The following is a 17,536-nucleotide window of genomic DNA, read 5'->3' on the forward strand; positions in this document are numbered from 1 at the left end:
TGTGGCTTTGACCCTCTCAAATAAGTGTAGGCCTCATGTTTGTCTTTAATTATGCAATTAGCTTTATGTTATTTATTATAGATTTAACGTTTTGCATGTTTGGTTTATGATGATCCATGACTTTAGATGGTATCAGTTCAGGGGCATACTCATATCTGAACAATATTTTCCATCAATTACATTCCAGATGTCTTGTGAGTGGAGGTGGCCCATGGGTAACAAATCTCTCCTGCAGATATGGTATTTGTCCACTTCGGAGTTATATCTTCAGCAAAGGGCTATTTTAAATTTAAATTGTATAACAAGCAAATTAGTGAGCTCATTATACTTACTATGACGACCGTGTTATTTTAGACATAAGCATCAGAAGAGATTGTATAAAGTCACATTTCCCCCATAATAAAGACAGCAAACACACTAAATTCCTCTAGGTATACGATATAAATATTGATGAAGAGTTTGGCGCTTCTTGCTTGGGCCTCTCAGTTTGAAAACTTTTCTCCACGGGTCTCCTAAACTTGGCTGGATGCTCGTGTTTGAGCTCAATTAATGAGGCGGCTAAACTCATTAATTGCCACTTAATTGGCCCCCGTCGCTGCGCGCGCTGCTTCCTTTGGCTTTTAGCGCACCGCCATGCCTCCCCCTGCCGCCAGACATCACAATCCCACCTTGTCACAACGATTTAGGGTCAGTCTCTCAGACGGGAAGGTGCTCTCGCCGCGAACCCCCCTTCCACCTCTGGATCCCCACCTCTATCAGTATCTCCCTCCCACTCTATCTCGGTGTTTTATGTCTGCGTCACAACAAGTCGGTTTAGAGCGCGAGGCAGGGATGATGGCGTCTCTGGCGGCTTGATTCCGGCGCTGCTCTGACAAACCCGCCTTAATAGCATCAATAGGTGGAGGCGGAGAGGGGGGAGAGGAGGGCTAAAGCGACGGGAACATGACGAAACGGTATCGCGGAGGACGGACAAACTAGGCTGAGAGACGGACGGACAGTCAGTCACCCCACCTCCTCCCCCTCCTCCTGGCTGACGGCTTGACTGACACACACACTCGTGGGCGCTTGGCACAGACAGGGACATACATGCACATCCTCCACTTTTTGGAAACACGCAGGGCTGCGCATCCAAACGGGCAGTAATTGGGCAGAGGAGATCCACAGCTCATGAGGGCATTTCATGTCCAGCCTGCCCAGGAATCACTGTGACCCCGACGGAAAGGAGTTCGACTTGACAGGTACCCTTCACCGGCACTGTGCAATTTGCCTGATTTCCCTTTGAATCACAAAAGGCTACATGCACTGTTGTGTATCCTGCGTCTGTCTTGAGTGCATGCACTGGAACAAATGCTTGAGCAGAGATAATGCCTGCACAGTCATTTCATGCATCTATTCAAGTTTTTCAGATGTTGGGAGAGAAGAAGCAGAAAAGTGCCTGGCAGATGCTTCAAGTAGCTGCACAGTGATCTTTGCTCATTCAATCAAACTGTATTGCAGCAGTCATCATGCAGTGTTTTTTTTCTGTGTGTGTGTGTTTCATGTGTGCAGTAATCATTTGTCTTGCTCTCTGGTTGTGTACTCACACTCATCTTTCACTGTGGTGGATACAGGCTGTCGCTATGCTCTGATCTAAAAGGAAGAGGAGGGGGTGGGGGATTTTAACCCCTTTGCACCGAAGCCCGCCTGTCTGAGAGCCAGGCGTAACGCCGGGGCCATAAACCCCTCTGTCAGCAATGGCAGCAAAGTATTCAGCGAATAAATCGGATTTCCATTTCACATGAGCCCTGCTCTCTCTCCCCCTCTCTACCCTCTCTGTCTCTCTCCTCAGGATGGGGGGAGTAAGTGAAGGAGATGATGTGTTGGCTCGATGGAGTGATGGACTACTGTACCTCGGCAATGTGAAAAGAGTAAGTGCGTGTGGGAGTGTGCATGTGTGTGGCAGGGGGACTTTTCAGTGAGTGTGTTCACCTGGATTCTGAAAAGACTTCCATTTAGTTTTGTCAATCATTCCCGCTCACCTGCTATCTTCCTCTCAGGTAGATGGAGTCAAGCAATGTTGTCTGGTGAGATTCGAGGACAACTCGGAGTTCTGGGTACTGAGAAAGGACATTCACTCGTGTAAGAAGAACTCTCTTTTTTCCCTCCCTCTCCCCTCATCTGCAAGAGTTAAATAGCTTTCAGTTGGAAGCACTTAAGGTGATAAGATGTGGTTTTTGAATGCATATGCTCAGCTGAACTCATACTAAAGGTGGTTGTTTCCACTTTTAAACTGCATGAGGAGTTAAACAAATATACTTTTACCAATTTTGTGATAAAAATGTTATTATTTTCCTCAGGATCTCAGAATTTTCACTCATAGAACAATGCAGAGAATATATTACAGGCACGTTGTGATACTAAGTATATGCATCTGGGCATGTTGTGGTTGGTTTATTAGAGTCTATTTATGAATTTATTAGACTAATGACTCTTAAGGGAGATGGTGCCCCCACTCCACCTTACATCGAGTGAAGGGGGGAGTTGGATGCTTGTCAGGACCAAGCTGAATATCCGCCCGTCAAATGAAGTGAAATCTGAAAGGGTGCAGGAGACACTGAAATCAATGAGGTGGCAAGGATGTGAATCAATATACATAAATTAATGCAGTTTACGGCTCTCTCTCTGTCTTCCTCTTTCACATTTACTTCCTCCCCTCCCCTGCCTCTCTCTGTCTTTCTCTGTTTGCCTCAGTCGCTGCTGGAGTGGAAGAAGTTTGCTGTATTTGTGACGCTCCGCCTCTTAAAGAACCCCTCATAAATTGTCTTAAATGTCGCCACGGTAAGGAAACACGCCTTATCATACGCTGTCAAATGCTGGTTCTCCTACACTTCTTGCACTGACCTTGAAGATTTGACACAGTATTGTAAATAATAGTGTTGCAGATTTTTTAAAAGACACACAGAAACCATACATCGTAAATGATGGATATGAGTTGTTGCACCTGTATCATTTCTAGAATGAAAATTAATCAGATGCCCGAAGACATAGAGCTTATGTCATAGACTAAAACAAGATGTCTCTACTTGGGCTTATTGCCAATTGAAATATCCACTCCAGACATATTTTAAAACCTTATAAAACTCTGCATTAAATTGTAAAGTATGTTTGATTCATTTTTTGTCTATTTCTTAAAACTACATCTGCTCCTTCTCCCTTATTGAATTATCCAGGATCTAGGAGTAAGCACATTTTATTTTGTCCTATTAAAAAGTTTTAACTACTGGGCCGAGATGTCTCCTACGTCATTGTAACTTCCGCACAGTAGTTGCTCTGGCTTCCAAACAGCTGTAAATTTAGATTTTACGTGAAAAATACTCATCTGGTGTCAAACTCCACACAAGCCTCATTCTGCACAGTAAAGTTAAAACACAAATAAATAAATATAACATTTTTGTGTAGGACGATTTTAAAAGTGTGAATGATGAAATAAACAGAACTGCAAGTGGGAAGAAGTTTTCCAAACCCTCAGCCGCAGATTTCACAATCAGTAAAGGGCAGCAAAGTTAACCATCATGTCTTCGTCGCTCTGTCAGACTAGGTGTGATGACACTTAGTCTGTTTTGAGGAAAAAGCAGACAAACACACTGCCGTCTCCCAAAAACCATATTTAAATGTTTTGCATGCCCTGAAACAAACCAGCAGAGCGCTAAACATGGAGCTTCTCTGCCATTATTGTCACTCCAGCTGTCTGTCTTGTAAACACAAATGAAACGCTCTGCCTCTTCCTCCCATTACAGGTTATCATCCAGAGTGCCACACGCCAACCATCGAACCGGAAGCTGACAGCGATTCCTGGATATGTCGGCAATGTGTCTTTGCAGTCGCAACCAAGGTCAGGCTGCTAATCTCTCCCTCTCACACTCAGGGGGAAAGACATTCAGCGTGTAATATGGGAGAAATCCAGTCAAATATATTGAATTTGTTGTCACTATACTGTTGTGAACAGCGGAAAATGGGTTTATTCCAGGCAAAAGCACACTAATTCCCTCAGTGTTGACTTCAATATTAGATGTTCTACATTGTGTCCAATAAATTGTGAAGAATCAATAGTGGCAAAGCTGAAAAACTACGCTGAAGTTGAGAGAAGTACATTTAAAGTCAATCAATCACATGTGCTCCAGTTCTGTAGATACGAGATGAGAAAGCACCCGGTTAATTGTCAATCGGTCAATGTCCATATCTCATTGTCCAGACTTCCGCTGTTTCGGACACTATCTCTCACGGCTGACCTACAATGAAACGAGACGGATTGCCTTCTCCCCTCCGAATGTGATCCATTTCCCTCGCTGCTCTGACATGACAGTGATTTGAGGGGTCACCGACCAATCAGTTCTGTCCTTAAATTGTCTTTTCAGAGAGGCGGGGCGCTCAAACGGGGACGCTTCGCCCGGCTCATGCAATTTATGAAACTCCGGCTTCCCTACCAGCTGTCGTCTTTAGACTGGGACCAGCAGCATCTGACCAATCAGCAGCAGTGCTACTGCTACTGTGCCGGACCTGGAGAGTGAGTAGCAGTGACTGCAGAGGCCAGTTTGAGAATGAATGAACAGTTCATGTGTGCTCTTTAGCATCTCATCTCATCAAGGTTTTTTTTCTGATTTATTTGCAAATTGCATACAGCATATCAGACATGTGTCAAACTGAATTAGCAGGAATTATTTGAGTTTGTTATGACTTTCTCAAAATGATATGAGATATGAGATTTTCACTTCATCAGTTCACTGTCAGGTAAGTTGTAAATCAAACAATGTGTCACACTAAACTTTTTTATGCAATTGCTACTCTTTTTCTTATGTGTCAAATCCCGACTACCCGAAACATCAATAAGTATAAAACAAACTCCCAAGTGGCATGTGAGTAGTTGGATCCAATGGGAGTTAACACCTGGACACACATTTCATCTCAGAAAATGTGAACTGTCAGCTGCAATCACCAGGCTTCTGTCTTTCCTCAATTATACATATCATGTCTGGTGACAGATGTTAGACACATCCATTCATTCATGTGTTTAAAGTATCTCCTGTTGTTGGCCTGCAGGTGGAACCTGAAGATGTTGCAGTGTGCGAGCTGCGGTCAGTGGTTCCACGAGGCCTGCACACAGTGTCTGACCAAGCCGCTGCTATATGGAGACAGGTGCGTTACCGAGCATTCAACCATCGGATTTCTTAATATTCTGAATTATAAATGTTTTGATTAAATAGTTGATTTATTGGACGTTACTCTCTGAGTGTGTCACGTCTCAAATGCACTCAGAAACTTGGCTTGAATCTTTTGTTGTTTTTTAAAGCAGATTTGTACAAGGTAAAAATAAAAACCTTTTGATAATAATTTAACAATAGTAGAGTGATACAGTGAACTCTCTTTAAATAAGACTTAATTAAAAAAATGTAAATTAAGAAAAAACTAAGAAATAAAAGAAATGAAATAAACATAACAAATGCAATTTGTAAGGGTTTTACTACAATTTCTCTCAACATAAATGTGGATACTGACGATTGATGGGTCAATATTAGCTGACACTGTCATGTCACTACATATAAGTGAGGATCTGAGGTGACTCCTCTCTCTGTATACCTATTTTTCGTTGATCAGAATATTTTTGGGGGTCGGATTCTCACGCTAAATTGACTTTGTACAATATTAAGGTTGGATTGAGCAGAAACCTGTTTTTGCAAACTAAGTAAATGTTTACAAATGTAGTATTTTTTTCCTTTTCAAATAATTTTCCGACTATGTATTTGATCAATCATTTTAATGTATACCATTTTGAAAAAACACCCATCACTATTTCTTTCAGTCAGGGGTGACATCTTCAATGTGTTCGTATACCAACCAACATTTAAAACCCCTGAAGATACACAGTTTAAAATCATGTAAAATAGAAAAGCAGGACATTTAAGCATCAACTCTTCTTAGCAGTAGATTGCAGTCTGATTAAGATATTCAGATGAACGCGTCTACATGACAGCTTCACTTGTCACCTAACTACCTTAATTAGCCGTAGACTAAATCGTTAGCGTGCATGCTAATGGATTCACTGACTTGTGCTCCTTACACACTCGGAGCAAAGGGACAGTGACAGACAGCAGAGCAGACATATCATCTCTCTGGTAGTTGTTCGGATTTGATGTCGGGAGGATAGGCAAGATGCTGATCGCGGTGCAGGCTGATAGGCTGCATCTCATGCATGTAATAAAATGTATCCATCCATTAAGTCATTATTGTCATTAACCATCTGTGTTAGCCCACTGGGTCCTACACCCTCCCTGACACCTTGTTATTGCCCAAGCTGTCTGAGGGGGGAGAAAAGGAGGGATTAGATTTAGATTGACAGTCGGGGGGAGCGAGGCCGGATTGGTACAACATCTGCTGAGCAGGTGATGGAGGAAGAGTGAAGACTGAGCTCACAGTTGGAATAGTAAGCATGTGCTGCCGTCATACTGTGTCTGCGCTTTATCTTTCCCAATGACCTTCACACAAACACATGCATATAGAAGGACAGACGCACACATTGTTGTTGTGGTGTGAGTTTCAGGGTCACTCAGAACAGCATGTTATCATACTGAAACTAATGCACCTGTCTGTTTATTTTTAGTTCAGCCTGATTTATATGACAACATATCTATAGAAGAGTGACTTGTATAAACAGGAAGGAAGGTAAAAAGGGGAAACATCAGAATGTGTATGAAGAACACAATGATAAGCAGTCTGCACAAAAGATGACAGCAGTTTTTGTGTTTTTAAAACTAAAGAAAAATAAACTTTTTTATGCTGAATTATATTGTATAAAATCACATGATGCTAAATTTCTCTTTTTTTCCTCCATGTGTTTTTTTTAGGTTTTATCAGTTCCAGTGCTCAGTATGTACAAAGGGACCAGAGACCATTCAAAGACTACCCATGACCTGGTGATGTTAACCATATCTTTATTGAAATACTTACAGCAACAAAAAAACAAAAACATAATTAAGTAATTTAAAACATGCTTTATTCAAATTTCAAATAATTAATACTTTGTTAAGTACATTTCATGTCTAGTTTTAAGAAAATGGAATTGAGTAAATATATTAGAATAATAACCTTCTGATAGAAATATGGTATATTAATCCAGGCTTTTAAAATGTCACTGCAAATTGAGAAAGTATTTTTCCAGCTTAATCTGTGTCTGTTTTGTATTTGACCTTTTTTCTTATGATCCTATTCTGTTTTCCTTTCTTTTGATATACAGGATGGATTTGGCTCATTTAGTGCTCTACCATCTCTCGCTGTGCTGCAAGAGGAAATACTTTGATTTTGACCATGAAATACTGTCCTTCACCAATGAGAATTGGGACTCCTTGCTCCTAGGCGCGGTATTGATATTTCCACGTTTAAGCACCATGATGAAATGATGTGAAATGCTGCCAGCCTTTTTTGCTTTTGAGACTCAAAGCCTATTAACCGGCATTAAAGTAAAACTTTTAAGTACAAAAAAAAGGATGACCTTTACATCAGCTTAAAGGGAGTACAACAATTGCCTATGACGTTGTATTTTTATGATCTAGGACACTCTGACCAGCATTTGCAACATAAATGAGTCTAGAGTGCTGATGCTCAAATGTGCGATATCACCAACTTTAAAGTCTAAAGTTGCTCCACAGAGAATAAACAGGAAGATAAAATAATACACCAGGGGGAATCATCTAAGCATTACCTGTACATATATCTGAGACTTTGGGTTCTCCTTTAAGCTCCTTTTAAGACATGTGTTTGTTCTGTCAGCAGGCAGCATGTTCTTGAGCCATTAAGCTGCAACAAGTACTTAGATAAATCGACAATATTGCTTTCAGCAACTGTAAACTAAAATGATTCTATGCATTAAAGGCTTTCTGTCCAATGGCCGTCCACGGTGTAAAGACAGCTCTGATTTTTCATCCCTTTCTGTCCTCCAGCTCTCTGACACGCCAAGGCAAGACCGCTGTCACAATCTCCTCAACGCTCTGAACTCCCACAAGGACAGGTAAGTCAGCGCACATGATGAGAAGGATAAACACCGACCACACATGACTGTGTTGTCGAGTAGGACTTTGTGAAAAGAGGGGTCTTCTTAATGCTCCGTTATTTGCAACGTAGTACATGCAGGCTTAAATGTGGGACTTTGAATCAAATGGATTTGACAATTAGACCAGATGAAACTTTTTGGTGCTTATTTTGTAGAAGAGGACACAACTAGTTGTTATACAATCACATGAACCAGTCTTAATTGCTTTTAGTTGGTTTTCATTCAACTTTGCAAACAGGGTCTGCTTTAATTATGTTTATGTAATTACAAATTCACTGACTTTGAAAAGTTCATGAGTCTACTTTTTCATCAGGAGAATAATTAAATGTTCTTCCACAGCGTTGAATAAATTTTTAGCATCAAAGAGGAGTAATGGAAAAAAACACACGCATTAAGTGTTGGTATATTTTAAGAACAACAGGCTGTTAATGCGGCTTCTTTAATGTCGCCGCAGGTTTGTCTCTGGAAAGGAGATAAAGAAGAAGAAGTGTCTCTTCGGGCTTCAGGTCCGAGCCCCGCCTCCGCTGACGTCTGATTCGTCGCCCCTCATCACGGACCCACCTATCAACATCACGCACCGGAGAAGGTCAGTGTAAGGACAGCGCTTCTCTTTTCTGCTCTTATCTCAATAACAGCTCAGGGCTTCCCACAGGGCGTATAGTCATTACGCATGAACAATTAACGTGCAAATCAAAGCGCTGCACATTTCACATGGCAGCAAAAGTATCAGTGTCTTAATATTCTGCAAAAAGAAAGTTAAACCTTCCTGTGTGCTTACGTTCGTACATCTATAAGTGTGTGTGTCTGTGTGTAACTGTATGTGTCCTCTAGCCTGCAGATTTTCAGAGACATTTTTCATTTTTAATCATTTTGAGCATTTAGCTGGGGATTATTCAAACTGAATTACAATGGAATCATTTGCAGAGGAGCAGGGAACAAAAAGTCGTATTATTTGAGTCTCTGAAACACAAGTATAACGTTGTCTTACATGGAAACAATATTCATATCTCCAGTCATTTATCTTGTAGTTCCTTTTGCTTATCTGAATAGCTACGCACTGTTAGTTTCCTGTAGTCAGCAAGACAAAACTTCTTGGTTGGCATCACTTACAGAAATGTAAGATGTTCAGTTCAATTCGAGTGAAGTCAGTTTTTTCCTCCTTCAAATGGATGATGTTTAAACGCCCACATGAGTCAACACATATTAGTTTATCCCTATTCCAGATTTATCCGCTGACTAAATATACATTTTTTACTTAAGATTCTGACTCACACTGCTGACATATCAACCTACGTTCACTCAAATATTGTTAAGAATGTAATATAAACAAATGTCAAAGGTGTTTGCACTGTTAGCAGCTGGCACCAAATATAGTGGTCAGTTTGTCAACCCTGAATTATTCTAGTTTGATCCAGACTAACTTAGTTTCAAAACTAATGACATGATTTTCTTTATATAAGCTGTGGACATTCAAAGCTCAGAGGCTGAACCGACACTCCATGAGCTTTCTGTTTTCTCCTCTGCTCAGGTCAAATAATCACTATTTAAAACCAAACACTGGGGAAAAAAATATCTTTGACATTTTTGAATTGACAAAATATGTTGAAATCATCAATGCTCTCCAGAAGGCAAACCATTTCCATGTCAGACACCGCATTGTTGTTGGTGCCACAATGTCAACTGTATACAAAATATATCTCTTCATCTTCTTTTGCTAATGTTGGAGCTTATTGGACGGTTGACAGTGTAAAGGCAGATTGAAATGGGTAAAGAGAGGGGGTTATGACATGCAACAAAAGTCCTGAGCTATAATCAAACCCGAACCCGAAACATTGCAATTACGGGGCAAATTATTACCAAAGTGCTCCAATTATCGTGCAATTTGCTGAAAGAATATGTATACTACGACAAGGATATATATCTCTACTACCTGTATGGCTCTAATTAAAGCTACATGTATTCCATTCAGTGTTATCCAATTGAGGGTTGTAATGGACATTTGAGCCTCTAGAGGCCTCTTTGGGGGTTTTTAGACATCAAGTCTTCTTTGCAGGAGACGCATTTCCTTTCAAGCCGAAGAAACAATTATTCTTTCCGTAGGTTTCCAGCTCCCTGCAAATGGGCTTATATGTAATATATTTTTACTAATAGAATACATCAAAATCACTCATTATGTTTTACACCTCTCCTAGGCTTCTATGGAGACACAATAATAAACTAAACATTTCACATTGGGACTGAATGCGTGTGTTTATGCTTGTATTTTAATTTATGCGTTTTTTTTTTGTTCTCTTCAGCCCGTTGTCACTACCCTGCCAGAGGAGAGTGGGGGGGCCGGAGTCTCGTAAATCAAAGCGTCGCATCATGGAGACACAGGTCAGTGCCTCTGTCTCCAGATCAGGGCGAGGAGGGAGGCCTGGGCCACGAAAGCGCTCTGATTCTTTTTTTTTTTTATGCATCCAGGTAAACAGCTCTGTGCGATCCAAATAACCTGTCAGTCAGACTGTGATGAAGGTTCATTTCGCAGTCTAAATCAGTCCGCGTGTCTTTAACACCCTGTGCAGCTCAGTATTTTCCTTCTCTTCTTTGCTTCACTTTAATGCCTTCTGATGCTCTAATGTCTATGGTTAGAGTAAAGGTGGCATGTGAGAGATGAAGTCCTGTGCGTTTGGCTCCGTTAAAATGTATAGTTTAAATACAATCTTGGCTGCACAAAAACCCACTGATGTATTTCATCAACATCTGCAGTTCAGCACCACATTTATCATGATGATCAAACCCAATTCCCAGCAGATCACCCTGGCACAGTCAACACTGCATTTTACTATTACTGTTACTATTTATACACAGCATCCTAACGGTGAATGCTCATTGTGTCCTCCTACACAACAATCTGATCCGTCATGTGCACATACAGTAATCCTGGAACAATGCTCTCCACAGAGCTCTCGTTTTCACATCCAGGCTTCCATTGTGCCTCTCTGATTGATGCTAATCTCTGTCCGTCTTGGAGGAGCAGGTTTGTTGTCGTGGGGGGAAGTGAGATGGGAAGGAATGCTGATATGTATAGCCTGGGATCACTTCCAAGTGCACTTTGCAGTCGATTACAGTTTGTCCAGGTGGCGCAGGCACCTCGGCAGTGCATCATTGACAGAGCACATCCATTTAAAGGCACAGACGTCGACAAAGGCCACTGAATAATAATCTCCCGCCCTAATAGCAATGCTAAAGAAGGGAGTGATAATGGTCCAAGTGTGGCGCCATGTGTCACAGTCCAGCAGTAAGATATGCAATGTGGCGTCCCCCAAGACGACGCTTCCAGTGATTGATTGCTCTAATGAAGCTCTGATGTTTTTAGTTTTAATGGGTCGTGAGTCTGTGTCTCAGGAGAGCTGCCTCGATGAACAATCAGCTCCATGGGATGAGCTACGGCTACAGATGATGCGTTCCATTGATGCTTTGTGTCAAATAATACTGTGTGCTTTACTATACCTAGTTTAGTATACATACATACAAATTGGGTATATTAGATTGCTGTTATTATTTCCTGTAATGTCGAGTGGAGATGCCACTTTTCAAGCCCCTGTAGGCCTTTTAGGCAATTCTCATATTCATATTTGCATACCAGTTGCAAATGATACATTGTGTCTTTTAAAAAAGATATACATGTGCAAAGAAATAAAGAAACTCGCATTCAATAATGCTATTAGTCTATTTATATTGTCATATCTGCCTCAAGGCCATGCAGGAACAAATACTCTAACAATACACAATGCATATCAACTCAGTTTTACTTTTTTTCACTGTGAATTTCTGCATGTTCCATATTTAAAGTGAACTTCATGAAGTAGGTCTGAGCATGGAGCTATCAGAGCTTTTATCTGTGTCTCTTGTGCTCAGGTTTGTCCCCCCCCAGCTGCTGCCAACCCCATTGAGCTGCTGCCATGTTGCCAGGGATACATGGGAGGGGCCAGCCTTTACAACTCCAGGAAGTCAGAGGAGGAGCTTAGTTTAAGGTAAATGGGGTTTTATTTAATATTTCCCAATTTTGTTTATGAATTGATGCTTTTTATTGGGTTTGAGAAGCATTCAAATGTCAGGTTAACTTTGCAAGTGTAATTCGACAGAAAAAAACCTGGCAAAAACACAAATATAATCTACCACAGCCTTTTAAGTTAAGTGTTTTTTAGCCATATTAACTTTGTAGTAAGTAAAATGAAGGTGGGATTATTTCCTTGGTAGAAAATATTCCCAAATAACATTTTCAACAACAGATTATAAATGTTTCAGTCACATAATCAAAGTACAAACACCTCTTCTACCCTGACTATTTCACAAGTCAGATTGCACAGAAGTCTATAAGAAAATTGATTTATGACCTCATTAAATATTTCTTAAAGACTTAACAGTCTCACTTAATTAGTTAGAAGTCTTCCTCAATACAGCATGATGTTAATAAATTATGGTCACATTTAGACTAAAATAGACTTTAAAGGAGCATTTACTTTCGGATGTTACTCCTTGTGATTGACAGTTCACAGTTATTTGGAACCAAGCCTTTAAATTATGAAAACTGGATGGAAAATGTTTTCGTGTTAGTTTTAAGTTTCAAAGCAAGTGCTGTCTTCAACAACTGTGCATCTTTTCCACAGCTCTCCTCCCAAGCGGATGTATGCCCTCTACCACACCACATACAACGGAAATTCTTCACTCTCCAGGAGTCTTCATCACTACAACAGGTTCTACTCTGTCTGTTCATTTCTTCATCATCCTCACACTCAAACTTTGCTTATGTACATATCCAGCAACCAGGGAGACGCATCAGCATTTATTTAGGATGATTTTTCTTTCCACCTAATCTTCTGTGTTCAGTCCCTCCTTTCTGTCCTTTGATCTATTGTTTTTATAAAACATCGATTGGAGCATCTTTAAGTAATTCATCCTCACGACATGTGAACGGTACTTTATGTTTATAGTCATGAAAATAGATCAGGCTGTACACATTTTAAAGCGAGTAACAGTATATTTGTGGCAAACCTTAAAAAACATTCCAATAAAAATATGGTATTGCCTTATGTTTCCTTATCTGAATTAGAAGGGGAACTACACCTACAGGATTCAGTCCCTGTTCCTGACTCCTGTGATCTCTTTTCCCAGCGTGGAGGACACCTGCAGAGTACCACCACCTTGCTACCCTTACCCCCTCAACTCCAATGGCAGCCTTCACCACCACCCCTACCAACACCAAAACAACCACCAACACAACAACCAACACCAACACAACAACCACCAGCACAGCCTCCAACACAACCATCAACATAACCACCAACAGAGCCACCAACACAACAACCACCAACAAAACCACCAACACAGCCACCAGCAGCAGCCCGGGCAGAAGCAGCTGGAGCCCCTCATCCTACGTGAAATGCCCCCATACCAGGCGGACAATGGCGGAGAGGGTGGTGGAGGAGGAGGAGGAGGAGGTGGAGCAGGGGGGGTTTTAGTTGGAGGTGCAGATGGGACAGTGTCCAGGAGCTGCGGAGGAGGGGAGGCAGTGAGGATTTTGGCGAGACGCGTCACACCAGACGGGAAGGTGCAGTACCTCGTGGAGTGGGAGAACGTGAATCTGTACTGACACACGGAGAGTAAACACGAGACGCAGTGACTGTTCGCCACAGGAATACTCTCTGTGTGATATGTGGCGGTGTTTGAAGTACAAACAAAACAAAAAAAGGACAAAAAAAAGCCTCTACACGTTGCAAATCCAGGTTGCTCTCACCTCTATTCTACAGCATTATAATTCACTACTCGTTACTAAATGTCCCTTTTTGCTAGTGTTTCTCTGATATTTGTACTGTTAACTTTGGAATATGCCTTTGCATTTATCATGTTTAACGGTGATGAGGGAAGATATTTAAACCTCTGGAGAATGTGTAAACATTTGGAAATCAAGAAGAGAATATCTTTAAGTGTAGTCAACATTTGGTTATACATCACTGGATAAGCAACCGTTTAGTAAAATACATTTAAAAATATGCTTTTTGTGAAAATGTGAACATTTTCAGTGTTTCTAACGCTATATCTTAATGTGAATATACACCCTATTTTGCATTAAACTATAATCATTATTGGCTTATTATTCTCACTACCAAATGAATGATTAGTAGGTACTTTAAATATGGAGAAAATTCAAGATTGAACTCCTTTGTTCTTTTAAAATTGTTTTATTTAACAGCTTGCCACAGCTATATGGATAGTCACAAAGCAAGTAGCTCATTGATAAATGGCTCGGTAAAAAATTGATGGAGTTCAGTCAGAAATTTGTCCCAGAAAATACATTTGATGAATTATCAATTATCAGTGACGACAGATGGGTGGTTGCTCATGAAAAAAGCAGTGACCTTTTATTTGCCATATTGTAGTTTAATGCCTTGCTTAAAGGCACATTGAAAGCAGTGGTTAATTCCTGCTCGGACAAACAATTCTGTGGAGGTTTTTATATTTTCTCATCACTGTATGTTAATAAGAGATTGTATACATGTTATTACGGGGTTACTTATTTGTTTTGTTAGATTTTGTTACATCATTTAAATTAAAACTAATGTACGTATTAGACATAGGAGCCTCAACAGGGCTTTTGTTTTATAGATAGAATTATATATTCACAATATATTGCTATGAATATCTTTCTTTTATTTTTTTGACGTGGTTGCATAGTGCCTAAACGGGTTGTGTACCTGCCGATTGGTCTGCTGACTTTGGTCGACCAATCAGACGACAGATAGATGAACGAGGCCATGTTGCTACTAAACAAGAGGATGGCTCTTTGTCAGTTAAGACTTCATTGGTAATCAAGGACCAGTTATATAGTTGAGTCGTTTTTTTAATCAGAGCAGGACTGTGATGTTACTGTACATTCCAAACAAACAAACAAACAAACAAACAACAACTGTTTGAAGTCATCAGAACGGAGAATATTTTCAGAGATTGCGTTTCTTTGTTTTACTTTTTATGGGTGTTAATTGTTATCCCGATCAGCTAAAGGTCAGGTCCAGGTTTAGTTTGTAGGGAGTTCAATCCTTGCGTTCAAAGTAACAGTACAGGTAAAGGAGACACTGATAGGCCCGACTCCTAACTCAAACCCATCGTTTCTTCCAGGGTTTATCACAGTCTATAATTGAAAAGGTACAACCTGACACTAAGTACAAATTCATAAGTCAAAGCCTGACTTCTGCTCAGATGTGCTTACAGAGGCAAGTGAGGTGCTGAAGTTGGATTTTACAGGTTACATAAATCTAGAATACTGTGGTGCAAGTTTCAGAGTTTATATTTTATACAGAGGTTTATTTCTGGATCTGCTCAATAAAACGTACACAACATATATATTTCAGTTTTAACTTTCAGGAAAGACTATTACAGGTTTGGTTGAAAAAGCAAAAGATGCATACAGCATTTGTACTGTTATAGTCAAACCAATGCAAAACTCAGATTTGATTTAATTGTCGACCTCTCTGTTAAACTAGTGCACATTTCATGACAGTGACATTAGGTTGATCTCATCCTCCTCAGTGACTATTTGACTGTAGTTTATTAGGAAGGGGTGTGTTGAACCTTTCTAGGCGAAGGTGATGAATGTATTTGTGTGTTTTCTATGGTATGTCGATACCCGTCAAGTGCTTGTTCTAGGTTGTACTCGAGGTGGAACCCAACCCGATTTGTTAAAAGCATAAAAAGGGAGGATATAAAAACATCAACATTGAGGAACATCATTTACTTTGGGAGAGGTAGTCTTCTTTTTCTGATTAGTAGTCAAGTCCAGGTTCAGTTTGATGTACTTTTGGAGAAATTACGTTTGTTCATATATACTCTGTGTTCACACCTAATATGTAAAATGAATAATAAAAAAACGTTTCACCTCATGCAATGTTTATTTTTGTACTTACGGGTTATCATTACTTCTATAGATTATACACAGTCCACTTATACCTTTCAGTTTTTATCAATACTATATTTTGAGCCAAGTACAAACCAGGAGAGCGAACTAAAACTAAACCAGGAACAGAATAAATGTTTGTAGTATAAATGAAGACGGGGTTAGCAGAAAATGATAAAAAGACACCATCACTTCAAATGATTCGGCCAAATAAAGCTCTAATAAACTTCTTCAGTTGATATGTGAAGAGGCAGATAGAACAACACAATAAAGCTCCTGTTTGGCCTTGGGATCAGTATTTGTGTCAACTCAAGGAAAAAAATGTTCCCCCTTAGATTTCAAACACATTTCATGATCTTTATCAATGTATGGAATTGAATCAGTCGCCCACACTTTTTTTCAGAAAAAGCTAGTTTAGCTTGGTTTTGTATGTTAGTTAGTTTGTCAAATAACTTCAGACTTTCTCTTGCTGAAAGAAAGGATGAATATTTTCTTTGATAATGATTTGAAACAACTGCAAAACGCTTAATTTAAAGTGGACACAGCGTAGCCATTTTGATTCAAAACTTCATAACAATTTTTGATCAATTCAAATAAGCATATAACACTTCCTCATCTCCTAATTAAAGATAACTTCCGGATTTTTTTTTTAAAGAACGTGTGGCGATGATGTGTGGTTCCCAGCTGGAATCAAACCGGTGAAGTTGCGAGAACGTTGCTTGTGCTGTAACCACTCAGCCACCAAAGTGCTCTTTGTTTCACCAATACATCAATACATATCAGGGCCATTCAAATTATATATCTAATAATGCTATGTAGTCAATTTAGTTGAAAATTGTGTAAAAAAGTGTGTCAATAAAACACATAAATCAATGGATAAATATTAAAAGATTTGAATTGGTTATCTAATTGGTTATCTTGTCCATTCTGCATCACAGTATTACAGTTATAAGTTTGATAACTTTGTGACTTCAAGTTGACGTAGTTGAATTTCTTCATCTTCATTTTGATGTTCTTTTTCTCTCAAGCCTTTGGTATCAGAGATGGTCCAGTGGTATAGACGTCGAACCAGGTAAGCAGAGATGTGGGTTCGAGACGATGGACCTGAGATACTTCACTCAAGTGCTTGTGTATGTGATGAATGTATGTTGTATAATTTGTTGGCACAAAAACATCAGATTGAACATCAAAACTCAAAACGTTGCAATCTCGTCGTCAATAAATGTTGTTTTTTTGCGTTAATGCATATAAGAGGGTTTTTATTGTTGTTGTTTTAAAATAAATCTTAAAAGGCTCTTGTTTCTTCTGTCTTTTTTTGAGCTGATCTTAACTTCCCTCATAAGGATATACTTATGGTGTGTCTGATAGTATGAAAGCCACCTCTCAGCTTCATTTCAATTAAATATGCACTATTTTTATAAAAAGTAAGGGGTTCCTATGTCATTATAAACCAAAAGATGAATTGGCGTCTCTAAGATGATCTCTAAAGCACTACTTAAACATGTTATTACACAGAGCAGACG

General features: G+C 39.8%; 1 protein-coding gene across 2 annotated transcripts; it reads left to right on the plus strand.

Annotated features, from left to right (window-relative positions):
* Window positions 1–663: 663 nt before the first annotated feature.
* On the plus strand, window positions 664–15,988 carry phf1 (PHD finger protein 1). Of its 2 annotated transcripts, none has more exons than XM_010782434.1 (15): window positions 664–1,238; window positions 1,829–1,907; window positions 2,037–2,118; window positions 2,731–2,817; window positions 3,777–3,871; window positions 4,395–4,543; window positions 5,077–5,172; window positions 6,879–6,947; window positions 7,268–7,391; window positions 7,971–8,038; window positions 8,535–8,672; window positions 10,378–10,456; window positions 11,981–12,096; window positions 12,733–12,819; window positions 13,238–15,988. In XM_010782434.1, the coding sequence occupies exons 2-15, from the start codon at window positions 1,830–1,832 to the stop codon at window positions 13,713–13,715; spliced, it is 1,746 nt and encodes a 581-aa protein (XP_010780736.1). In that variant the 5' UTR covers window positions 664–1,238; window position 1,829; the 3' UTR covers window positions 13,716–15,988. The 2 variants fall into 2 exon arrangements, with proteins under 2 accessions (XP_010780736.1, XP_010780737.1); XM_010782435.1 differs by having other exon boundaries at window positions 8,535–8,666.
* Window positions 15,989–17,536: the final 1,548 nt, after the last annotated feature.

This window comes from Notothenia coriiceps, unplaced genomic scaffold (assembly GCF_000735185.1).
Source record: "Notothenia coriiceps isolate Sejong01 unplaced genomic scaffold, NC01 NC01_scaffold00024667, whole genome shotgun sequence".
NCBI lineage: Eukaryota > Metazoa > Chordata > Actinopteri > Perciformes > Nototheniidae > Notothenia > Notothenia coriiceps.

Excerpts from the sequence above, each read along its gene's own strand:
- phf1 (XM_010782434.1), top strand. The coding sequence starts at position 1,830 with ATGGGGGGAGTAAGTGAAGGAGATGATGTGTTGGCTCGATGGAGTGAT. Across the intron at positions 3,872-4,394 it reads TCTTTGCAGTCGCAACCAAG|AGAGGCGGGGCGCTCAAACG; the intron begins GTCAGGCTGCTA and ends TTGTCTTTTCAG. Across the intron at positions 4,544-5,076 it reads TACTGTGCCGGACCTGGAGA|GTGGAACCTGAAGATGTTGC; the intron begins GTGAGTAGCAGT and ends GTTGGCCTGCAG.